The sequence below is a fragment of the Pyxicephalus adspersus genome, chromosome 2 (assembly GCF_032062135.1).
Source record: "Pyxicephalus adspersus chromosome 2, UCB_Pads_2.0, whole genome shotgun sequence".
In the NCBI taxonomy this organism is placed as follows: Eukaryota; Metazoa; Chordata; class Amphibia; order Anura; family Pyxicephalidae; genus Pyxicephalus; species Pyxicephalus adspersus.
The window spans coordinates 21,073,156-21,098,278 of NC_092859.1; the positions used below are offsets into that span (position 1 = coordinate 21,073,156).

Here is a 25,123-nt window from a genome sequence, read left to right on the forward strand (position 1 = left end):
ATTCGGCTTGCTCCTACTTTCTGCTCATTTAAAAGAGAACTCAAAAACCCATTTTTTCAAACTTGCCTACCCGTCTTCTTCTGTTTCTTGAAACCATCACTACTTCCCACACTACATATCTCACATCCTATTGTGTGTGAAATTCCCACAACTACTAGATTGTAAGCTCTTCGGGGCAGGGTCCTCTCCTCCTCTGTCACTGTCTGTATTTGTCTGTCATTTACAACCCCTATTTAATGTACAGAGCTGCGTAATATGTTGGCGCTATATAAATCCTGTTTATTAGTAATAATAATATTATTATCAATGGGCATCTAGTCCCACTTAGAATATGAATTGCGGCTGCAAAGAATTTGCATTCTTCATTCAAAATAAAGCTGCGTACACACTTGCAATTTTTGTCGTTGGAAAGGATCTTTCACGATCCTTTCCAAGGACAAGGGAGTGCACGATGCATGAACGGTGCTGTACATACAGCACCGTTCATGCTCTATGGAGAGGGGAGGGGGAGAGCGACGGAGCGGCACCCTGCTGCGCGCTCTCCCCTTCCCTTTCATTAGGATCGGTTGTCGTTCATCGTCCGTGGATCCGGCAGGACGGTCTTTCGGTCGATGGACGACAACAACTGTACACACGGCAGATTTTCGCCCAATAATTGACCGATGCCGATTATCGGGCGATAAAAATCTGACGTGTGTATGTAGCTTTACACTGCTAATGTGCAAATAAATGTATTGTCCTAAATGACAATTCTCTATGAATCATGTTAAAATATTTGATAATAAAATAGAAGCTTCTGATAGCTTTGTGTATTTTTTAATTCAATGCTGAAAACATAAAGAAAAAATTATGTAATAAAGGAATGATATAATACAATCAGGTAACTGATGGTTAATATTGAGCTTAAAAAAGAACATTTTTATTAAAAAAGACAATTCTTTTCCAGCAATGTAAAATGTTTTTAATTTGATTTTTTAATACACACATACAGATTTGTCTGAACTGTTCAGTATATTGATTTAGAAATGCAAGCTCTTGAGATTAATCAGCTGCATGAATTATGGCAAATTTTCAACCATACTTTCTATATGCAACCTCAATCAGTATGTACAATTTTATTACACTCTATGAAATTCCTTTTTCTTTCTATGTTGCATGCAAATGCTGCTGATCGCCTGAATTCCCCTTAAAGCTTCTCAGTGCTTGCATGCACATTGGCTGTATGGCATTTCTTAGGGTGGGTGCGGATATGGTGACAACAGAGCAATGTTATAGTGGATATGGTAGTCATCCTATAGAAGTAAGAGAAGGAGGGCCCTCTATAAAGGAATCTACAGGTATTCTAATAATGAAAGTAAAAAATTTAAATTTTAACTTTCAAAATATTTTGTAAAAAATGACATTAACATGCATCCTATATATAATGCAATCTGTGAACAGGTTAAGTACATTTTTAAACCCAATTCTTTTCCTGACATGATATATTCATATTTCACCACTAGATGTCACTGTGGTTGCTGCATGCATTTAAACTATGTAAAATTGTTTCATAAAACAGAAGATTGATTTTGCCCAATACAAAATAAATGGATTAAGTATATTTTTTCCGTAGTCACCAGTTTTATTTCATGGTACCTTATTAATAATGAAAATGAAACTCAATCTGAGTTCACATGATTTATTCTCTGCCTGCAAAATCTTTTAGCAGAATAATTCAACTTTTGGGAGACAAAATTATATTTTAAAATTGCACCAGAATGTAATTTTGTAAGAGTTGAAGTTAACCCTTCAGGTAAACCTATCATAAAGGAAGTTTTGACCTTATTCTGGCCTCCTGAAAATGCTGGATGTCTGGCCGTCATGCTGAATTAATGACCTAAAACATATATGGGTAATAGGTTTTAATCATGAAATAAGTGAAAGCAGGGGGTTTCTTGTGGCAAATGTAGGTATACTGTGGTACATCAAATCATGTATACAAATTAATTATGGTTGTTCACATTAAAAACTTCATAGGAGGTGCGACCTATTCACTATACTGAGGGTCACTAATTATGAGAATCACACGTAGAAATGTCTCATTCCCCAACGCGTTTCACCTGACGGCTTCCTCAGGGGAGTTGCAAAGAGCATTAAAAGCTGTACATGAAAGTAACATATAAATACTTAGGGTTAATTTATATACAAATATGCTCAAAGTCAATGGTGTGCAATACATACAGAATTTGTGAAAAAATATCCAAGTCCACAAAAACAGTCAAATGTCAATAAATGTATAAATAAAGAAAGCAGAATATATATTTACATTGAATATTTTTTTTTTGTTACAGAAGTTGTAAAGGTAAGGGTATATTTCTGTTTGAGAATAAGTTTATCATTGAGTAAATGAATAAAATATTTGAGATCAAACTCATGTTCTAAAGCTAGTGTTACTAGTGAGGTTATAATTAATGATGTGAAGGTTGTGACGTAATGAAGTGGTTGCAGAAAAGTGATAAATTTGGAAAGTAGTAGTAAAGTGATATATTCATAAGGAGCAGAGGTTTCAGAATATTCTAGTAGGGGTACCTCACTGGTGAGTATGAATTCATATTCACATAAAAGTCTGTAGAGGATGAAGAGTAAGGGTTCATGTTGAATCTTAAAATAATAAATACAATTTAGATTATATTATAAGATTAGGTAGGTTAGTATAAATATTGTAGCAAGGGGTTTATTACTATTTGTTTTAATTTTGTTTTATCAGGTATATTTTTACTCATCTCCTAATGGATACATCACTACTCCTGCCACTGCAATTCTCATCTAGCTTTCATTCAGATCCTGAGATTGATTTTTAACCATATAATGCCCCCTTTTCTGCTTAACAGAAACCCATTTATTACCTTATTATAGCCACCTCAGTTTGTAACTGGAATTGTTTTAAATTTAAAACAAATAATAATATGCCCCTTGCTACAATAATTATACTAACCTACCTAATCTTATATTGGTGACCTAAAAATTGTAACACTAAAGAAGGGGAACCCTAATACCCATAGCACTATAGGAAAAGGGAACATTGAATACAGTACTGCAGTAGTAGAAGAAAAGTGTAGTAAACATGAAACAATATCATATAAAAGAAATGGGGCGTAATAAATTACATGATGGAAGGAATGAGTGCAATAAACAAGGCACCATAGGACTGAACAGTGGGGATGGTGCCTATATAAAAGGACTTAAGCACAGAAGTAGTAAAAAGGGAAAAGTGGCAAGTAAAAAACATTTAATTATAAAAGGAGTACAGTAATATGCAAGGATAGTAGTGTAATAAATGGCACTATAGTAATGGTGAGAGCAGGGGAGAATAGGGTTAGAGTTTTTAAACAGGAAAGGAGCTGGCATGTAAAGGGGGTGCATGCCCCAAAATGTGTGCAGATGCAGTGGTAAATGTGAGTAGCTGCTTTTAGGATGGTTGGTGTTATGAGCTGCTGGGGCAGGGGATTGGAAATCTACAATCATTCATTCAATCATTTATTTTCAGCACACACTCATCTTTACTTTCTTCTTTGCCTCTGTCTGTCCAAGTGGTGACCCCAGCTGCCTAGACTACTTTAGTATAATTTTTATATATAGTTTTAACATCCAATACTCCATTTCTATTTCACAACTTGTATTTTTCTTCTTGTATTCTCTTCATATAATACCCTGGGATAAGATTATTTGGGGCAGTCCTTCTATCAATAACCACAAAGTCACTTTTCCACATTTATTTGGGTCTACAGTCCAAGAAAAAACTACCAGGTGTCACCTTACAGGAATGGCCATCAGATATCACTTTTGGCACATATGGATTTGGAGGTGCATATGTAGAAATAACCATTAGATGCTACTGTTTTCACAACTCTAATGTTGGAGCTGTGGTTGTAGAACTAACCACTAGACATATTTTGTTTTTTAAAAAGGTGATAATATTATCAATATGAAAGTCTGGATCAGAATGAAGAAGAATAGATGTAGACAGTCCGATATAACACAACAAGTAGAAATTTTCAATAGTAAGAAAGAAGACTGGAAGACCAGTCCAGTAATTGGTGATAGCAGGTTCGGAGAGAGGGCTGAGATGAAAGAAGCTCGGTTCTAAGGAAGAAATAAAGAGAACTGTGCAACAAATGGGAGCATTTCATTTCTGAACAGACCCTGTGGAGAATACTTTGTTACTCCCATGTTTGAAAGAATAAAAGTGGTAAAGAACCCTTACAACATACTCTGTTGTAAGGAATGGCGTTTAGGAAGTGGTGATGATAGCAAGCAGAGACACTGGTGATGTTTTGTTATAGGGGGCTTGGTAAATGGGGTGAGGAGTCAGGTTAGAATGGGATAGAATGGGCCAATGTTTTGTTATAGGGGGCGATGGGTGATGTTTTGTTATAGGGGGCTTAATAACATGGGGTGAGGAGTCAGGATAAAATGGGATAGAATGGGCCAAATGAAATAGGTTTGGGTTTACTTGATTTAAGTTAGGCACCTAAGTAGGGTTGGATGATGACCACTATTCACACTATTCAAGTAGTTTGATTTAAATTATTGTTTCTATGATATACTAAAGGCGTTGTATTAAAGTACATTTGATCACACGTCTCTTTTGCTGTGCTTCACTCCTATTTGGTTTCTCTAGGTGCGTTTCACTTTTTTCACTTTTGGGTTTGTGGTTTCACGGGTTTATAAATTGTGGATGCCTAAACAAATGTAGACATGTGCCCCACTGAATTGATGGTCACACAGTAATGTTTAATGAAATGTTTCTCCTTTAACAAGCACATCTCTGTATACTATTTGTACTGTACCATTTATATTGCATACTCCATACTATGCATTAGTAAATCCGATCATTTTGCATGACTGTTAATAAATCAGCAGATGCCAATATAAAAAATAAACTGCACGGTTCCCCTTAGTCGGTATTATTCCTCTTTTTTGCAGTTTTGCTTACCCAGACTAATGTTTTATTGTGTCCATCTGAAAGCAACAGGTTGTTGGCAATAATGAAAAAGAAAGGAACAAGGATCTTTTATTTTTCCAGATGGATCATCAACCAACCACAGTGTTCACAGACTGGCGTACCATCAGGCTTATACAAGTGTTGGGTTTGGGTTAAGCCTGAATTCTCATTATGGAAATAGATCACACACAAAAATGTACAAACTAAGGAACAAATCATGATGATGTTTAGAAGAAACACATGTATTCTGGAAACGGCAGTTTAAAAATGGCATCCGCTTCCATCCGTGACACTGGAAGAATGGACATGCAACACAAAAGATGTTGATAAACTCAACATTTGTCCCATAAATACCAGCAATCTAGTTCACACAAATTCCAAGAAATAGACTTTAAAACAGGTACATATAAAAAGTTTATTCATTGCAGCAACATGGCCAATATTTGTGTATAAGCAGGTGTTCAAGCATAGTAAAGAATATAGCTATACCACTGGTGGTTTATAAATATGGTTATTTTTAGTGACATTAAAATACATAACAATTAAAAAATATTAAAAATAATTTAGAATGGTTGCTAACATCTTCATTTCTAAGCAGTAAGACAGAGAGCAGCTCTCTACATATCCCTACTCTCCCCTCAGCTACTAATCTTAGTTAGCATTTTGTTAATCGCCTGTTTGACGTGAGTGGTAGAACTTCTTCTTCTAGTTTTTCCCTGAACCATTTTGCGACGTCTTATTTCTCGGCATAGTTCATAAAAAGCCTCCGTGATGTTTCCTTCACCGGTACATGCAGAGCATTCATAAAAAGCGCAGGACAGATCGGCGGCCAGTCTCTCTCCTTCTTCGGTGCTCACTTGGCGTGAATGTGTCAAGTCTGCTTTATTTCCTACTAGAATAAAAGTAACATTTTTGGGTTTTTTGACATCATCCAGCAAGTTCTTGAAGTACATGACATCTTCGAAACTTCCTCTGTCAGTAATGTCATAAACGATAACAAAACCATCGCCCCAACGTATGTGGCCTTCTCTTAGCAAGGGGTCTTCCTAAAACAAGATAAATGGAAAAAATAGAATATCGTAACTAAGATAAAGTAAAAAAAATCCAGGCATTTATAATCCTACAAGATATTATTTCACAAATTTCCCAAATCTAAAATAAAATTAGGCTCAATTTACAAAAGTGTGTTTTCATTATTTATCATTATTTTTTTTTTTTGTATTCCCACTGAACATAAATTTTTAAGTATATAATTATTATTTTATATTTTATAAGAACATTAATATTACAATATAGCACTGATCGGCTAAATTTCCAGCATGCAGGTTGTTTTAAAGCTTTCTAAATCAATTGCTAATTTACTAAGTTTATGGCACAAATTATTGCTGTATCAGCAGGGTCTGGCTACTCCCAAACTGAAAGAGTTTTTGTCTAGGTGACAAGTAACTTTACTTACATCATTCCGCACCTCACTCTGGTGCACTGCATTGTAGGTGGGCCCTTGCCACCCTCACTTGCAGGGCTACATGTACTGCATTGTCGAAAGTATACCCGGTTCCCATAATAGTCTTTTTTCTCTTAGTTTTGGGTAATAAATCAGACCAATTTTATTAGGTCATTAAACGATTAAGATTTTTTTTTCAGAGGTGCTTATCAAAAACAATGTAACCCGTTAGAGAACCCATTCTCAACCAGGGTTCTGTGGAACCCCAAGGTTCCTCCAGATATTGTTAGGGGTTCCTAGAATGGTGGCTGATGGATCTTCAATTTGAAAACGCCTGGGGCCAACACCATTTGGCAGAGCTGGCTACATGACTGTAATGATGATTTTAGGTGTTTATGAAGGCAGCATGATTGGCTCAGTTGTTAGCACTCTTGCCTTTGCAGCGCTAGGTCCCAGGTTTAAATCTCTGCGTTGATCCCATCTGCAGGGCATTTGTATGTTCTTCCTGTGTTTGCGTGGGTTTCCTCCAACATACTCAAACACATGCAGTTAGATTATTTGGCTTTGCCAAAAAAATTGGCCTTAGACTGAAATAAAGACATATGACTATGGGATGACCCTCTGAGGGAGAGTGACATGATAATGCAAAGCTCTACATATTATGTTGGCACTAAATAAATGCAAGTTAATAACATTCTTTAACTGGCTACCACTTTAAAGGACATTTGTCCCACTTTTCATGCACTAAATTGGTTTTAGCTTTAAATTTTGAAAGGCTATAAGAGTATATGGGAAAGATTGGGTGTATGGGAGACAAGACATTCAGAAGCTCTGTCCAGCATGGTGAGAAGATACTGTGCACTAGTACAATATTTGGTAATTACATATGTAGCGCATGGCATATTATAGACCAATTATAGGAAATCATAGTTAAAGATTTCTGTAAGGACCTTTGTTAACAGGCTTTGGTTCACATCAGATGGTTTTGCATCCCCTACTAGTCTGTGGGAATGCAAAATGTACTTAAAAAAGTTAAATAGAGGTCAGAAGCTCAAGCTGATGCTAATATATTCAGCACATTCAAATCAAATATGACATATAGAAGTAATACGTAATTACATAAACTCGGGCTGAACAGACTATAGTTAAGGACTCTCAGGTCCGATAATAACCCTTTAAATATACATACCTGATGGGTATTCTCTTGCCCAGAGGCCCATGTACAGCATGGAAATGTTAACACTACCTATATACGCTTTTCCTATAAAACTATATAAGCAGAACTTTCCTGTATTCATAGGTGTCATAGAAGTGAAAGCATCCCCCTCATTGTTAAACAGAGGAGGATAAGAACTAATAATCCATTGATGCAAAACAGAATTGTCTGTAAAGAAAAGGTCTAAAACCCTGACGATTTTCACTCTTCTCACAGCGGCAGATAAACACCTCTGCTAACGCAAGAGCTTTGATTAGAAGCAGGATGTAAAACAATATGTGCCCTTTCATTGAGCGATCTCACCAAATCCTCCCAAGGACACCTGTTCCTGACAGAGTGTTCAATAGAAAGCACTGAATGGAGCGTGGGAGGGCTGACATTGCTTACAACAAGAAATCATTACTGCAAAAATGTTTTCCTGTTACCAGTGAAACATGCATTTGCAATGTGACAGAAACTCCTAAGTTTGCTTGAATCCGGGGCCAAAGCAAATCACATTTCCAAAGCAAATAAAACTGGGGAGTTAGCTCAACAAAAACTGCCTCGTGACCACTATAAAATTGGAATCTGTAAGGTATAGCTTTGAGCAGGGTGAAGTTTTAGGGTAGGGCAAACTGGGCAATTTTTCTGGGGCCCCAAATGACAGAATGAAAGGGGCGTAAGGAGCTGTAATGTTGGACATATTTGCCCAGGAGCTCCATTTTGCCTAAACTACATGGAAATGCAGTGAAAACTGTAATAATTCTTATTATCATGGAAAAATGTATAGGTGACTGAACTAGGACACCTTGAACCCTGACACACTGCGCCTGATTTATTAAAGCTCTCCAAGACTAAAGAAGATACACTTTCATCAGTGAAGTTGGGTGATCCAGCAAACCTGGAATAGATTACTTTAAAAAAGTAATTCACTATCTGCTAGCAAATGTTTTGAATCCTGGACCAGATCCATTCCAGGATTGCTGGATCACCCAGCTTCACAGATGAAAGTGCATCTCCTCCAGTCTTGGAGGACTTAAATAAATCAGGCCGATTATCTGGGGAATTCTGTACAGTACAGGGCTAAAGCTAGAAAGAGATTTTCCATACATTTCAATAAATCCAGCACACCAAAATCAAATACAACATAAAATAAAATGAATGTAAAAGATGCCCATGACGTGTAAAAGGGGCCATTGAGGGCCAAAACATTTCTGCAATATATGCACATTTCCCCATATTATATTTTTTTAAATATATTGGTCAGTGTGTTTATACTTCTATGACAACATGTTTGGATTCCTAAGGATGTGGTGTCAGCCCTGCCTATTTAATTTGTTTGATTGATTACAAAGAACACAGCCTTCTCTTCCTCTCCATCCTCGTCATCTTTATGAGAAGCGCAAGAAGTTGTCAGCTTTGTTATTTGTTCTATGTGAATTAAGCAACATTTGCAAATTAGGTCAATGGCTATTTATAAATCATTGGGAGTTGTGTTTGATGTTTATAGTGATAAGTCCTTCAACCTCCTTATTGTTACGTTTCCCAGGCATTTTAGCCCTGACAAAGTAAAAGCCTAACTTTCCAGAAGTAGATAATCTGAAAACAGTTGCAGAAAATACACGTAAATGGGCAGCTTGAATGTTCTCCCTGTGTTCGCATAGATGTCCTTTAGGTAATTTGGTTTCCTCAATACTTCCAAAATCATGCGGTTAGGGTTATTGCCTCCTTGGTATGGGTGACAAATTAGCAGCAAAAACAAAGTGAGGTGCAGGCTGCTGGGCACAATATATACGTGAGATATTAATAAAGAAAGTTCCCACAAAAAATATAATTCCCTACTTTAAAATTTTAGACAGTGTCCAGTAAATAGACAGCAAATATTTCAAGTCTTACAATTGCATCTAAAACATCAAAGAGTCGATTATGTATAATACTGAGAACTGTCTATAGGCAATGCTTTAAAAACCTTTACAGCTCATCATCAAAGCTGAATTCCAGATTCAGCTGAATACACAGAACAGGAGACCTGATTATCTGTAGTTACATATCTCATACAGGGCTTCTCCCTGCTCCAGCCTGTGATTGGACAGTAGAAGAAAAAAAAGCAGACTGATCAGTTTATCTCTCTTACTTTGCACCCTCTACATCTCGTTCTCTTCTATTAGCCTGTCCCTTGTTAGCACATGAAGAATGCAGCCCAATTTGTTGGTTGCTTGTGCTGCTTCTCCTTTTCTCAGTCTGAATTTTACATCAGGCTGATACCAAGAACTGGTACCTACACTACTTGCATTTGAAAAAAATACATTTATTTAATGTTTAATTAATGTATTACTGAATACAGAGCTGCAATACCTTGCACTTTTTATATATTTATTAGCGTTCAGTTTTAACAGGAGCAGTATTTACCTGCCCTGCAGTATCAAGTAATTCCATGGTAACAATTTCATCCTCCATTGTTGTCTGATGCCGATATGTTGATTCTGATGACACAGGAGAGAAACGAGACAATGTTAGCCATGTATGACTAAGCTGCATAATATGAACTATCTCAATGTTTCAATCATGTTTTTTGATGATGTGATGAAGAAAAGATGCCAAGGTTGCATTCAGCATCTGTATCTCAAAGTATATCTAAAACAAGGTTAAAATGATTGGGAAGATTGGTTGGGAATAAACATATATACATTATTAAAGAAGAGGTTGTGTACCAAAGGGGAGTCTACTGTACAGATTGGATACAACTGCCAAGCCTAATTTGAATAAACATAGAAAAAAGGGAAAGAAAGACGGCTTTTTTGGTAATGAGAATAAAATATATTTTACTCAAAAAAACTTTTTTTTGTTACATATTCTAAACTAGACATAGTACTCCTATGCTAGGTAACATATAACGAACCATTGTTTACGCATCACATAGGGTCATATTGAAATTTGTAAATCTTATCACATTTCCCGATGCATTTCGCTCAATGGCTTCCTCAGGGGATTTAGAGACTCAAGTTGGTAATTAATAGTTGTTGATCCTGTGGAGTAATATGTAGAAGAGGAGTTGGTACACTAGGTAATTAAGTGCAGAGATATAAGGTGGCTGGGTAAATTTTTTAACTTGTGGTGCTTGATTCAGTGATGTCTTTGACTAGTACTCAGTTGGTATGGTGAGAGTCTTTCTCGGGTCAATACAATGGTTCCTTACTGCATAGGTAATACTTGGGGAGGGATAGAATCCCCAATAACAGATAGGAAACTTCTCATTGTTGGAGTTAGATATTAGGTTGTTAGAATGGATAAGTTCACAATATCAAGGTAAACTGTATAGATACCAGTACTGAGTCACCTAAAGCTGGTATATTCAAAAAAATAGGAGAGAGAACTCCAAAAAAATGTTTATATCGTGAGAAAACATCCTTCCGCTGGATGGTATAATAACCCATTGGTGGATAGTGGGAAAGACGGGATACCAGCAGCCAGCCTCAAAGTTATTTTATTCTTATTGCCAAAAACGTCTCTCTTTGTCTTTTTTTCTACATATACAATAAACAAATTAGATTTACTGAAATTTTATGGTTTACACTCCATTCATACTTGCATTCTGAAAAACTTACCCAAAGTGGGATCATACTCCCAGATGAATCTCTTGGTTAAGAACCTCACAACAAGAGCTGGAAAGATAAAAAATACTTATCACAGATTCTGTAAAAAAATGTAGAATGATATTTGGAAGACCAGGAAGATTTGAAGTATCAGCAATGTGCTTATTGGTTAAAGCGGACCTAAACTTAGAAAACAAAACGCACCTGGAGATAGAGCTAATTGACAAAAGAGACATGCATGTGAAGAAGTTATATCATCAGTGGCCATCCAATGGCCAAAGTGGATCACCCATCATCTCAGAAGTCCACTCTGGAGGAAACGGCAAACATGGTGCCTTTCTCTGGTGTAGCGATGACAGGACCTGGTCCAGGGTGACTGTGCCATAGATATGCCGTGCATTCTTGCTGGTGGAGACTCGCCACCCTCCAATGAGTTTAGTTCCTCGTTAAAGAGAAGGAACTGGACCAAGTCAGTGGAGATTGTTTGTGATCCTTATATCAGTGTAGCTAGAAGTCGCAGGCAAGCAGCTCTCTTTAATAACCTCTTACTGAAAACAACTGTCAATGATTGTTTCCAGCAACGGTTAACCAACTGAGAGCTGTACACACAGCTCTGATCTATGAAGAAGAGAGGGGGAGGACCATAAACAGAAAGGGACATTAGTAACCAGTCATTTAGCGACCAGACACAGAAGACCTCTAAACACGTCAAAGGAACAATTGTACAAATGCTTAATATTTACCTGCAGCAGTCTTGAACAATCTTCTAGAATGACAAACATTCTGCACAAGACTTGTAAAGGGAGGCAGATGAACGGCATCCCCCCAAAAAAAACTCCCTAGATTTAGATATTTGTGGTCCCCATAATGCGGTAGAGTGATGCAAGAAGCTTTTGGATAATTTAACCCAGCTCATGTTCCCCAATGTATTACAAATTCAAGTTTAAAAAAGACTTATCCAGTTACTTTCACACCATGTGTATAAATCTCTTGTCATGTTTATAGTTTAGTAAAAACAGTGACTAGATTTGTCCATTAAAGTTAGCAAGGGGGGCTTTGCTTTATTTACAGTATTACTTTTCCATTGAACAGACCACCAAAGAAGAGAACAGAGAAATATTTTCATTTTCTCCTGAGATATTTCTGGCCCATTTTAATATTCCCCAATGTAACCAGATTAGCTAAAAAGAAGAAGCTAGAAAAGGGAATTGAAAAAGTAACAAGTTTGACAATCGGCAGATTTGAGGCTTAGTACTTCTCTTTATATTTGCTCCTTATGCTCACCACTGCTGAGTGCTATTATAATAAATATGGCATTCTATACACTGTATATACAGAACTGTGACCAAGAACAAGCATGCCAGAACTCCTGATTTGCATACTTTTTCCACTAACTCAGAGATTTGCTATTCAGATTATTCAAAATTTGCATTAAAGTTTAGCTTAAATGTATAGATCAAGATTTCCTTGAACAGCAGCTTTTTGCAAGTTTTCGCAACAGTCAGCTAAAAAAATAATGTTGCCTACCCATCTTCTTCTGTCTCCTAAAACTCTCACTACTCACCCACAATTCTATATCTCCCTCCCAATGTGTTACTTCCCCTACCTCCTAGATTTTAAGTTCTTCGGGGCAGGGTCCTCTCCTCCTCTGTCACTATATCTGTCTGTCACTTGCAACCCCTTTTTAATGTACAGCGCTGTGTAATATGTTGGCGCTATAGAAATACTGTTTTATAATAATAAAAATAATAATGAGGACAAGATTTTATTCTAAAAGCATTCCAACATTCAAAGACCTGATCCTTTCTCTTTTTGTGGAATGTCTGCTATTTTTTTTCAAGCCCAATTTCATGTCTTTTGTGTGTTATTCTTTTAATTGTTTGCATGTCATGGATGCGAGATTGTGTCAGGTTCCACTTGCCATCTATATCCCAATGAGAAAACGTGTTGGTCAATTTTTAAATGCTGTTTTGAAATGTCTATTTTTACATCAGCATGAGGGAAAACACAGTAGCAAAAAAACCTAACAGGTTCAAAACCAATCTCACTCTGTTAGAATATGTGTTTTATTACTGCCTGTGTCCCATAGGGAGAATGTCATCTTTATTCCTGTTCTATCTGACACCAGTTAAACAGAAGTTGAGAAGAAATTCTTCAAATGGGAACACCGTCAGCAATAAGCAGTGATGGCGACACAAAGCAAGAATAATCTTAAATTACAGAAAAATGTGCATTTATATAGAATTATCATTATAACACCATAAGTACTTACCAGATTTACCGACTCCAGCTCTGCCAAACACAGCAATCTTCACTTCTGTACTTTTTGCCATTTTCACAGTAAAATGATTGATTTCCTTTAATTGTTGATCCAACCGCTGAACTTCAGATTTCAGGCTGACCATACCATTTTTATTTTCTCGAAACAGGTTAAATCTACAACCCAGAAGGATACAATTACAATGCTAATAAATGCTGAGCAGTACTTTTAACTTTTTTTAAAAAAGTAACTTTTTCTTTTTTTTATGTGCACATGTTTAAATGACAATGATTTATTCTCCACTTGCAGAATGTCATATTCACTGGTTTATAAATTGAGCCCTTAATGTCCAGTCTGACCAAAATCAATCAGCTTTGGCCATAGTAAACCATAGGACAGATTTCTATTTCTCTTGATGTACATGAGATCTTGCAGTGTCAGTTATGATGGACTTCCACAATTTCTGCTGGATTTTGTATTAACAAAAGAAACCTGGATAAAAACAAAGCTCCCGGCTTAACAGGAACAGGACAGAAGGTATGGCAGGGTGATCTCTGCCTGGGTGAGTTGAAGAAACCAGGGCTTTTCTTAGCTCTATTCATTAAAGTAACACTTATGTGAACTTTGCTTTTAAAGAAGAATTCAAAGCTAATAATGAAGTGCAGTTTGGCTCTTCTTTCCATTGATGCTCATGAAAATTACTGGAAAGTATTGCTTGATATATGTCTTTATATTAGGTTTCCATCCTTAAATTGAATTCTAACTTCTAATGATAATGGTAAGGTAAAAGGTAGTTTGGTGAGTTTATGAGAATGATAGCTCAGGTTGGGCATTACCAGTGTGCAGGCAGAAATAGTACAATACAGAATGCTGATACTTTATTCATGCTGTATAGGTAGATAATGCAGTAGGGATCACCAAAAATATGTGAATTACAAAGTTTTGTGCAGGTAAAACAGCTTCTGTAATGAAAGTGGTGGCATCATTATTATAATGTTAGTAGTGCTTCCTGGTAAAGCAAAAATCCACCACTTCTGTAACCAGAAAAGAGAGAATACACCAATTTACAGAGCTTACAATATCTAATATCACCCAAATCAGGAGCCAATGACTCATTTCTATGTAAGAAAGAAAGCCATGGAAAGAATTTGTGACTATAAACAGAAGATGATAATCTACTGCCCACTTTATACATCCTGCTATGATGACAAGTGGTTTTAAAAGGAACATATTTCATGTTTTTTTTTGGTTTTTTTTTGTCTGGGTTAAAAGTCTCAAAACATGACTTTCCCTTCTGTGCATTTTTGTTGGGATCATTCCCTACTTCCAGTTTTTAACTTACTAAATCAGCCTACTTTCACTTGCCCACAGCTCAGTGCCTCGAGCATATAAACATTTTAAAGCAGCCTTCGCCCCACCGCATTACAGCATTTCACCCATGTGTTCTCCCGCATCCGAGCACTCCCTATTAATGGACTTGCACCATAAATTTTCTGCCTTCATTTTAGCAAGTCCAACTAAACTCAAAATTGTACAAGCCAAATTCTGATAGCAAAAAGAAGTGACCATGTGACAAACAAAGTTGACAAAACAATAGATAACAGACTACTTTTCCCATTTCCCAATATCCCTGTACTACATTGTAAGTTGTCTGGATCGGTGCACAGCCACCGAAAAGCACAATGTTCACTTGTAAAAGTAATATTTATAAATTTTAAATACGGAAAGTATTTGCCTTGTTGGATTTTGGATTTCACTGGGTTTTAGGGGGTTTTAGCAATTTCTTTTTGTTTTGGTGGTACTGGTGGTGGCCAAGGTGGTATAATAGAACAAAGTTCACCTGAAGTGGAGGGTGGGAATGGATCATGAATATGAAGTGAGGCCTTGGTAAAGCTCTGGGCTGGAGATGTTCAAGGACGAATATTCACAGATTCATTGCACAGAAGATCAATGAACTGGAAAAAAAACATTCTCCTCTTGTTTGGCATCCTGGCTGCAGGAACTAAGATCTGGGCTCATCTTTATCCCAGGAGCCTGGGACTGGTCAGGACCTGAAGGCAAACCCATGGATCATGGACCATGATTGGAGTGAGGGAGTGCAGTGGAGAGAAGTTTTGTTTGGAGAAGGAGTTACTAAAACAGGAAGATCTTTTCAAAACAAAATTTTATATACCTTAAAATTAGGTAAACCATTTGAAAATGAATTGATGGTCCCAACTTTAGCATTAACTTACCCTACTTGTAAGCAAATCCTACCTACCCATTTCCTCTCTAACCAACTTTTAAGCAATTTGCATCAACCACTCCACCCTTAGTCCTAACATTTTTCTCAGTGGTCACTACCTGAACCCCTTTATTTCCCAAATTATTGTACCAAAGCTCTATCCAACACCTCCATGCCTGCCCCCGTCTGAGCCTTCCCTTTGTTTAATGTTCTTAAACTCAAGTACTTGTATGCTAAGCAAACACAGAGACAATTGCTTTCTGCAGTGAATGCGAGCATCAATATTCATTTTTCTCTGCTGGATGCTGCTTTGATGCCATTTGCGGTATTATCGATGTGTCATTCACCAGCAGGCAGTAATTATACCTACAGATAATAACACATAAAGCCTTTATAAAACTATTGTCTTTATAGCTCTCTGAGTTACAAAAAAAAGTTGGAGGTTTAGCTAGCAAGACGTTTACAACGAATGACACTAAGAAATGTGCACTTCTGAAGAATAATTAATAATCTTTTTCCCTAAAATATTTATAATACTGGGAAATTTAGATGATAAACACTGGGACGTTGGCTGGAATAGCAGCAGTGGAAGAACAGAGCGAAGCAACCAGTTGAATATAAAAAGGGTAGGCGTAAGATATGTATTATGAAAGAAATACTATGAATAACTTATATATCATTCTAAAAATAGTCCATGCTGCAGAAACAAGACTCATAGTGCAGACAAACCAAGGCAGCGAGAGACTGGTAATTATGATTACTTTTTGTTAGGGTATCGGATATAAAAGAACATTAGAAATCATGTTTCCTATGGATGTAGTTACCTTGGTTACAGAGGTTTTATTGTTCATTGAATAAGATAAAAGCTAACTAGTTGTCTGAGAACAGAAGTCCAACAGTGCCCACAGATTTACACCCCCACAGCCAGTTTGACCTTTCTCAGGCACTATTTTCAGGCAGTTTCACTATACAAATGAACACACTGAACCCTTTCCCAATATCTTCTCTCCAATGAATGCTGCAAAATGATTCACCATGGCCAGTATTTAACATACTATTCATAAATAGTAGGCAATGGGGATGTATCCTGGAGTCCTATATCAAAAGGATTACCAAGTACATTGTTGTGCGTTCTTCATATAACGTAGCCAGATGCTGTCAACAAGGCCAGGATGGCGACTGCAGAGGGTGTTTGTAATTCGCCTGCTTATTTCCAGTGATCTGAACCATTAACATAAGACTAGTCCATTGAAACATGGAAAGGTTATATTTCTATGGGTTCCATTCTTGTAGAAAGGTATTTCAATGAAAATATATCTATATAATGGGTCCGTTTGCAAGTCAAGAAATTCCAAATGATTGCCAAATGCCTTAAACGGATGCCAACCTGATGACATCTACACAAACCCAAAGTCCATCAACACAGACCCTGGGGAAAGGCTGGACACATTCCAGGTGGTAGGTCATCATGGAGACTTAAACAGGTCCACCAGCAACCAAGATATCCTTCTCTAAAGCTCCTTTGCTCAGACAATCATATGGGGGCTACTTTTTGTGGAAAAATATTATCCAATTCCTAATAATTGGTAACATGGCCCATTTTACTGACCAGGTCAATAAAACACCATCCAGGTGGCACCACATTTAGCAAGCAGAGAAGCATGATCTGTTTTGCTTTATATTGTGTCGTGTGAATTTCAGTGCAGATGAAGGCTTTCCTGCATTGTGACAAGTCATCCCGGGTAACAGAAAGATCACTACATGTGGCTGATGGGGAGTAGTTGAAGAAGAACTTGTACAGTTGGCTTTTCTGGGACATATGGATGCTTAGGGATTGTTGAGTGATTATTTTTTGGGGGACAAGGGGGACTGCATATGTGTCTACTATGGCATGGGGGTACTGAATATGTGGCTAATATATGATGATGGAGAAGTAAGTTAGGACAGCTGTACATATGGTTGCAATAATGGATGGTTAAGAATTGTACATATGCTAGTTATAAATTTAGAGGAAAGGTGGCATAGTCATTGTTGGGGTATAGGACTGCATATGTGATAAATAAGCTGCATTGTTGCTGGTTCAGTCATTTCTTTGGCTGGCTTTATGGTTGGCTACAAACATGGGATGGAGTTTGGAAGATATCAACCCCCTTTGTGTGTACCAAATAGCTTTCTAAACCCATATATTGGTCAATTTGACATGACATTATCATTGCAATGAACATAGCTTGTGCTAATCAGAGCTGTGCGTGGGAACAGATCCCTGCACTATAGGCTACCTACAGAAAAATATAAAGGATTGATTTAAAACCGATCACACTGCAAAAAAGAGAGAACTGTAGTGATTGATTCTTTATTACATGAAGTTTCTTCACACAGCAAACTCATTTTTTTGTCCCCAAGATCAGTCAACCTGGAGGTGTCCAATAAAATTACTATTTGTCAAACTAGTTTTAGGGATAACCACTTGCATGTGACTTGGGTTGTCTGATCCAAGTCAATAGAATTTTAATCTTAGGATGACCACAGGCAAAGAATGGTGGCCAGTGGTGGACACTTGATATCACCAATCTCAAGCACAAATAAAAGTAGAGATGTGAAGGAGAGGATAAAATTGGTAATAGAAGATACAGACAACACCATATGGACAGCAGAACATGTTCCTATAGATCAGTGTTTCTCAACCAGGGTTTTTAGAACAGGGGTCCCCAAACCCCTAGTCTAGTGGGCCGCAGCCGTCTGACAGGTGGGCTGCGGCTCTGCTCTATGCACTTCCCAGCTTGGGGGAGCGTTTTGGCCAGAGCCCCAGACCATATCTGCCGTACGCATTCCAGGCTCAGAGACACAACCCGCCCTCGGACCTGCGATGGGAGAGTGGGTGGGTTCTGGCATCATGACGTCAGTCTAGGGGACACACGGCTCCCCATGCATGCATGGCGCGGAGTCCATGTGATTAGTGGTCCATGAGCTCTAAAAGGTTGGGGACCACTGTTTTAGAAACTCCAGGGATTACTAGGAGTTCCTAAAGCAGTGAACAATTTGTGCCTCCTAGGTCAATATACACAAATATCTTTTTGACTATCTGTACATTCTTTCCACTGGCCAGCAACATAAGAGGCATTCTTCTCAATGACCATCCTGCTAATTTACTGTGAGCTGTAGATATAGAAGATATAACAGGGGTTCCCCCGTGTTAAAAAGGTTGAGAAACGCTGTTCTAGACCAAACATGACTGGAAGAGGTTGAAAACCAACCATGGAATGGGACCATTGTCTAATCTAAAGGAAAACAAAGAGTTTATGAATTGAAATTTATCTGGCAATAAAATGTTGCACAATGTTAATCATTGATAACATGAAAGAACGTATAACCTTTGCTGGCTAACAAATTATTTTTTGTAGTTCAAGCTCCTAAGAATTTTCTGGGTTACCACGCTTGTTGAAAAGTATGGAGCATTAATAAAGGCTTGCAGTACAAAATACATTTAGTCATCCAAAACACGGTACTTCCTTTATATTCATGTGATATTCATGGATGGACATGTATGATATTCATATACAGACACAGATTATATTCATAGATAGAGACAAACTGTATTTATGGATGAACACAGGTGATAATTATATATGAACACATGATAGGAATGCATAGACAGAGGTTATACTTTTGAATGGAAGCAAGTGATATGCAATATACAAAAGAGACATTTATGTACCGACACAGGTGACAGTCATGTATATAACCAGATTATATTCATAAGTGGATACTGATTATATTCACATACAGACACAGGTGATATTCATATACATACACAGGTTATATACACAGATTATATTTACATACACACACATGTTATATACACAGGTGATATTCATAAATGAACACATGTCATATGAATGCTTAGACACACGTTATATTTATGAATGGAAACAAGTGATATTCATTAAACAAAAGGAACTTATATCTCCAGACACAGGTATCAGTCATGTATATAACCAGATGATATTTATGAGTAGACACTGATTATATTCGCACACAGACACAGGTGATATTCATGGTTGGGCTTGGGTAATAATAATAAATGGACATGGGCCATATTCAGATACAGACATAGATTATATTAATGAATGGCCACAGCTAATAGTCATGTGTATAAACATTTTATATTTATGAATGGACCCAGGTTATATTCATATACAGATATCCATGCATGCACACAGGTGATAGTCATTGACATTTATCTTCTGACATGTGATAATTATGAATGAACACATGAGATATTGATAAATAAACATGGGTAATAACCATGTATGTGATATTTATATATGGACACATTTAATAATGATCTGTATAGACACACTATAAAATTGTGCATGCAATCCTATAGGTACACACTATATAATGATCTGTATGGGCACAATAATAAAGTGTCTATATAATGATGTATGTAGATAGGTGATAGTCATGTATGTATACAGTCAATGTTAATCTGGTGATCATGCACTGGCACTGCTGACGTCATTCAGCCCTGCATTCGTCATAATCAGTAAAATCATAATGCATCTGTACAGAAGGAGAGCTCCTCACTCCATGTGCACAATCCCCTGACTGTGCAGTGTTTAGCAGAATGTCAGCATGCACACACACACAATATAAATCTGTACATAGAGAATACTATACACACCTGCAGAGCCAGCACAATCCGCTCCACTCCTCTCCGCAGAGCGATGATCTGTGCGCACTCCTCTCCCTTCTGGCTGTGTGGGTGGCTGTGCGCAGCCTGGAGATCAGGGGACTCCTGCTGGACAGAAATGGGTATTGCAGGAGCTGAATAGTCATGCACCACATGCAATTAATGTTTAAAGAGGAACTAAACTGAAAAGTGTCTAAAAAAAATCTACTTAACTTTAATTCCCTGATCCATCCAGGGGTGTCTTGCATCATGTCCCGCGTCGTCCCAGCACCTGACCCCGAGCCGGTGCTCTGGGTGCCGCCATCTTCTCCTCTTTCCGGTTCTTCTTCCTATGTCACCCGACCCAGGCGCGAGATCCGGTGATGTAGGTTGGAAAAAGGGAGGCTTTCCCCCCCTCCCCATTATAGGCAATCGAAATCAGGCGGCGGTGCTGCACCCTTTTAAAAAAAAAAAAAAAAGTGTTGCGCTTAAAAAAAAAAACAAGTGAATTTTACTTAACATGAAAGAGTTGTGTACCCTTTTATGTAAAGTGACATTTCTGAGTTTAGGTACACTTTAATTCAATACAGTGAAGCTGCTCAACGTCAATTTTTACTCAACATAAAAGGGTACGCGTTAATTTAATACCCGGAACATGTCCTGGTATCTGCAAGGCAATTTTTCTAAATTGTTAGGCACTGTCCTGTTGTGTTTGTTTCCCACAGGATCCAGCATAATGTGCAGATTGTTGGCATGTTCTTCTAAATCATGCTGCCATCACAGGAATAAAAGTACTAGAAATCATAGATAAAACTATAAAAGTTATATACATTCTTTTAATAGGTAACCCAGACAGGACTAATGTGATATATGGGATGGTAAATAAATACTAGAAGGTAGGCAGAAAAGTTTTCGTACGGCAGAATTCCAACACAACAACAAAAGAAAGGAATAATCACTACACTGCCCTGTTAGATTGTATTACCATAAAGCAAAACCTGACAAGGTAATGACAGATCCAGTTTATTCAGCTTGGTGATATTTGGCAATAGGCATGGTGATATGGTATGGCATCATGGGGCACCCGAACCTTTACTCCAGCTTCCAGGAGGATCACAGGGTAGATAAATCTGACAAGGCAGGATGCAAGGTATTACTAATAGATAAACCATATAGCAAAATCTGATGGACATACATGCATGCAGACATGTCATAAGGACTGTATATTAAAGTGTACAGAATGAGAAGGTGTGGATAGGGCAATGCATAGCATATTAATATTATTATTATTATCATTATTAATGAACAGGATTTATATAGTGCCAACAAATTACGCAGCGCTGTACATTAAATAGGGGTTTCAAATGACAAACGAATACAGACAGTGACACAGGAGGAGGAGAGGACCCTGCCCCGAAGAGCTTACATTTAGTATATAGAAGGTTATGTGGAAAAGAGAACATATAGCACAGTGCAGAATGAGATGATGTGGAATAGAAGTTGTATAGTACATAGCACAGAAAAGATTGGTGTAATATAGGGAACATATACCATCACAAAACATAAAGAATGATCAGCATGGAATAGTGGAATAGGACATGTATAGTAAAGAAAAGTGTTTCTCAACCTTTTTACCATGGAAATAACTTTTTGGTCTTCAGGGAGCCCAAAATAATTACTAAATCCACAGCTCACAGTACATTAGTGCAATGATCAGAATGCCCCTTCATCTAAATGCTGGCCAGCAGGAAGAATGTCACCCATACGACAGCCTAAAAGATCATTGATGGGAGGTACAAATTGCTCATTGCTCAAGTGGCCCTTAACAACCTCTGGTCTCTGCAGAACCCTGGTTTAGAAAATCTGGTATAGAGTAAAGAATGGTGTTGTATGGAATGAGGAAAGTACAGTACAGAGTAAAGAATAAGAAGTTGAAGAATATGGATATACAGTAAGAGTACAGAATGATTCAGTATGGAACCAGCTGGTAGTGAGAAGAAAGAACTGGATGATGATGAATTCGGCAGCCACAACATTGGACGTGTGCACAGGTGCATTGTCCTGCAAAAAAAGGATCCCTTTGGTCAACTTTCCACGGCGTTTCGTCTTAATTGCCTCCTTCAGCTGGTCCAGGAGGTTAGCATAATACTGTCCGGTGATACTGGAGCCCTGAGGTAGGTAGTCCACACAGAATACCGTCTTTGTCCCAGAAAACAGACATGGCCATGACTTTTTTGGTCGATTTCAGGGTTCGGAACTTCTTCGGTCGCGGGGACCCGCCGTGGTGCCATTTCGGCACCCACTTCACTGAAAGCTTGTGCATGTCTAGGATAGTGTTGATAACAAACCCAACATGCTCCCGTGAGATGTCAAGTATCTGGGCTATCTTCTTTGCGGATATTGTGTATATCTGTGTATATGGGACATTACCTGTATATAGTGTGTATATCTGTGTATATTGGACAATCCCTGTATATAATGTGTATATCTGTGTATAAAGGACAATAAAGGCAAAGTGTGTGTATCTCTGTAGAGGGAATGTTTCCAGAATAGTGTTGCATTTGTGTATAGGAAACATCACTGGCATACCATGTGTATTTGCATATAAGGGACATTACCAATATAGTGTTTATATATGTGTATTTTTACACATTACTTGTATATTGTGTATATCTGTGTACAGGGGATATTACCAATATAAAGTGTATAGGGGATATTACTCATAATGTGTGTATCTTTGCATTTGTCTGCCATGTAAGCTCTTGTACTTGGCCCTTGGATTGCCATTTAGGAATACCAGCCAGCCAAATCTCCAACTGCAGGAGTGCACATTGCAGGCTGCCAGTGCTGCTGCTAAATGCCAGGCAGTGGTTTCGTTTTGTCAGCTTGCAACAGTAAGTGCTGCAACTCTCCAGGTGATAAATGTAGAAGCAGGTTCATAAAAAGTATACTATGTGCTTTAAAGTTGCTTTAAATCATTCATGAAACATGCTACTTAAAATACTGAAAACTGATATAATACACTGATTGTAATAGTTTTAATACATTTTAACCAACAGGAATCAAAGAATGATGATATGGCAGGGTTCTCATGGCTTAGGGGAACTCCTGAAACTAAAAATGAGGAACTGAAACAATTTAGGATTTAAGTGCACAATCTTGGTTATTAGGATTATTGGCATTTAGAGTTAAAGTGGACTTATCTCCAAAAATGAATTTTGGGTAATAGGATTGCCAGCTCCCTCACAATCATGCAGCCTTCTGTCACATATCAACGGAGGCTGCACAGGGCACCCATCATCATAGGCCACATGGAACCACAGGGTGAAAGCATGGGGTACAGCCATCTTCCCTTCTCTTCATTTGTCTTTGCCACACCAGTCAACCTTGGACTCAGTATGTAATCCGGTACTTTTTACTCCTAAAGTACCACGGGGATTTCGGCAAGCCCTTACCTTTAAAGTGACTGATTTACTGGAATTAGTACAGGCTTTACCCATCAGAGTTGACATAGAGTCTATGATCGCCAAGTATGGGACTACTTATGAGGCTGTTCTATGCAATGACAAATAGGGCATAGCTAAAGTCACCAAGAAAAAAGCAGTGTTAGAGGTCACCCTAGGTCTTGTACATAGGGTTTCTCAAATGGGGAGGGACAGAGGCTCTAATTTCCATCATTGATTGTCTCTGAATAGATCAAACAGGAACAACATATGGCTGCATGGTATCCCAGAAGATTGTGGATTAGACACATTGGGCCTGATTTATGAAAGCTCTCTAAGGCTGAAGAGGATACACTTTCTTCAGTGAAGCTGGGTGATCCAGCAAACCTGGAATAGATCTGCTACAGAATTCAAAACATGTGCTAGCAAATAGCAAATACCTTTGAAGAAATTCATTCTAGGTTTGCTAGATCACCCAGGTTCACTGCTGAAAGTGTATCCTCTCCAGCATTTGGAGAACTTTAATAAATCAGGCCTATTGCATGAACTTTGTAAGAGCCATATCCCATAAAAAATTCTAGACCCAGCGTCACCTGAAACCAACTTTGGATGAAATCAGAAAGGCTGGTGGCACTGGCACTGGGGCTTCCCATTCCATCTGGTCATGTGCAAATCAGGGGCAACATATTTCTTATGCACCTGTTTAGGTTTAATGGATCTCATGACTTCCTATCCAATGAATCATTATCTCTGGATGATTGGATGTCCTTCTCTTCCACACTTCTCTTCCTTAAAGAAGACAGTGGTAAAAGGCTCTCAGATAACATACTGGGGCTTGAGTTCAATGTGAAGTTGTTCCTACACCTCTAGGAATCTGGTTTTGGCTGGAATGCTTCTGACTTTGTGGCTTAGCCTTTAAACCTTATACCACCATGATGTCTCCAAATAATCTTCAGTGAGATACACCACTGGAGTTGCTTATTCAGTCTAGTAGAACAAGTTTTCAGGTCTACAGGTGGAGCCTCCTGTGTTTTTTTTTTTTTTAAATACTTTATGGTTTTCTGAATGTGGAAAATTATCTACCTTGAACGCAACATGATAGATCTATCCTAATAATGCAGAGGGTTGCATGTGGAAAGGTATATCTTTTTGGGGAGTATTGACTTCCAGTGGCCAAAATATACAAGTGGAAGCCAAACCAAATCTGAAACACAGTATGTGTAATATGTTTTTGAACAGAGTACAGTTTTGTCAGTTTTTCATGGAAATTTCGAAAATGCTCCACTTGTTAGACTCTGGGGCACTTTT

The 25,123-nt window shown here is 37.9% G+C and overlaps 1 protein-coding gene across 1 annotated transcript; it reads right to left on the reverse strand.

The window, feature by feature from the left end:
• Positions 1-5,380: 5,380 nt before the first annotated feature.
• RERG (RAS like estrogen regulated growth inhibitor) lies at positions 5,381-20,510 on the reverse strand. The gene is made up of 5 exons (XM_072399853.1): positions 20,385-20,510; positions 13,489-13,652; positions 11,229-11,285; positions 10,033-10,106; positions 5,381-6,030 (listed from the first exon to the last, which is right to left on the reverse strand). The coding sequence occupies exons 2-5, from the start codon at positions 13,619-13,621 to the stop codon at positions 5,623-5,625; spliced, it is 672 nt and encodes a 223-aa protein (XP_072255954.1). The 5' UTR covers positions 13,622-13,652; positions 20,385-20,510; the 3' UTR covers positions 5,381-5,622.
• Positions 20,511-25,123: the final 4,613 nt, after the last annotated feature.

Bases quoted from the DNA above. Each gene is read 5' to 3' on its own strand.
- RERG (XM_072399853.1), bottom strand. From the start codon at position 13,621: ATGGTCAGCCTGAAATCTGAAGTTCAGCGGTTGGATCAACAATTAAAG. The intron at 10,107-11,228 runs GTAAGTTTTTCA...CTGTGTCATCAG, and splicing joins GGAGTATGATCCCACTTTGG to AATCAACATATCGGCATCAG. The intron at 6,031-10,032 runs GTAAATACTGCT...ATCTTGTTTTAG, and splicing joins TACTTGATACTGCAGGGCAG to GAAGACCCCTTGCTAAGAGA.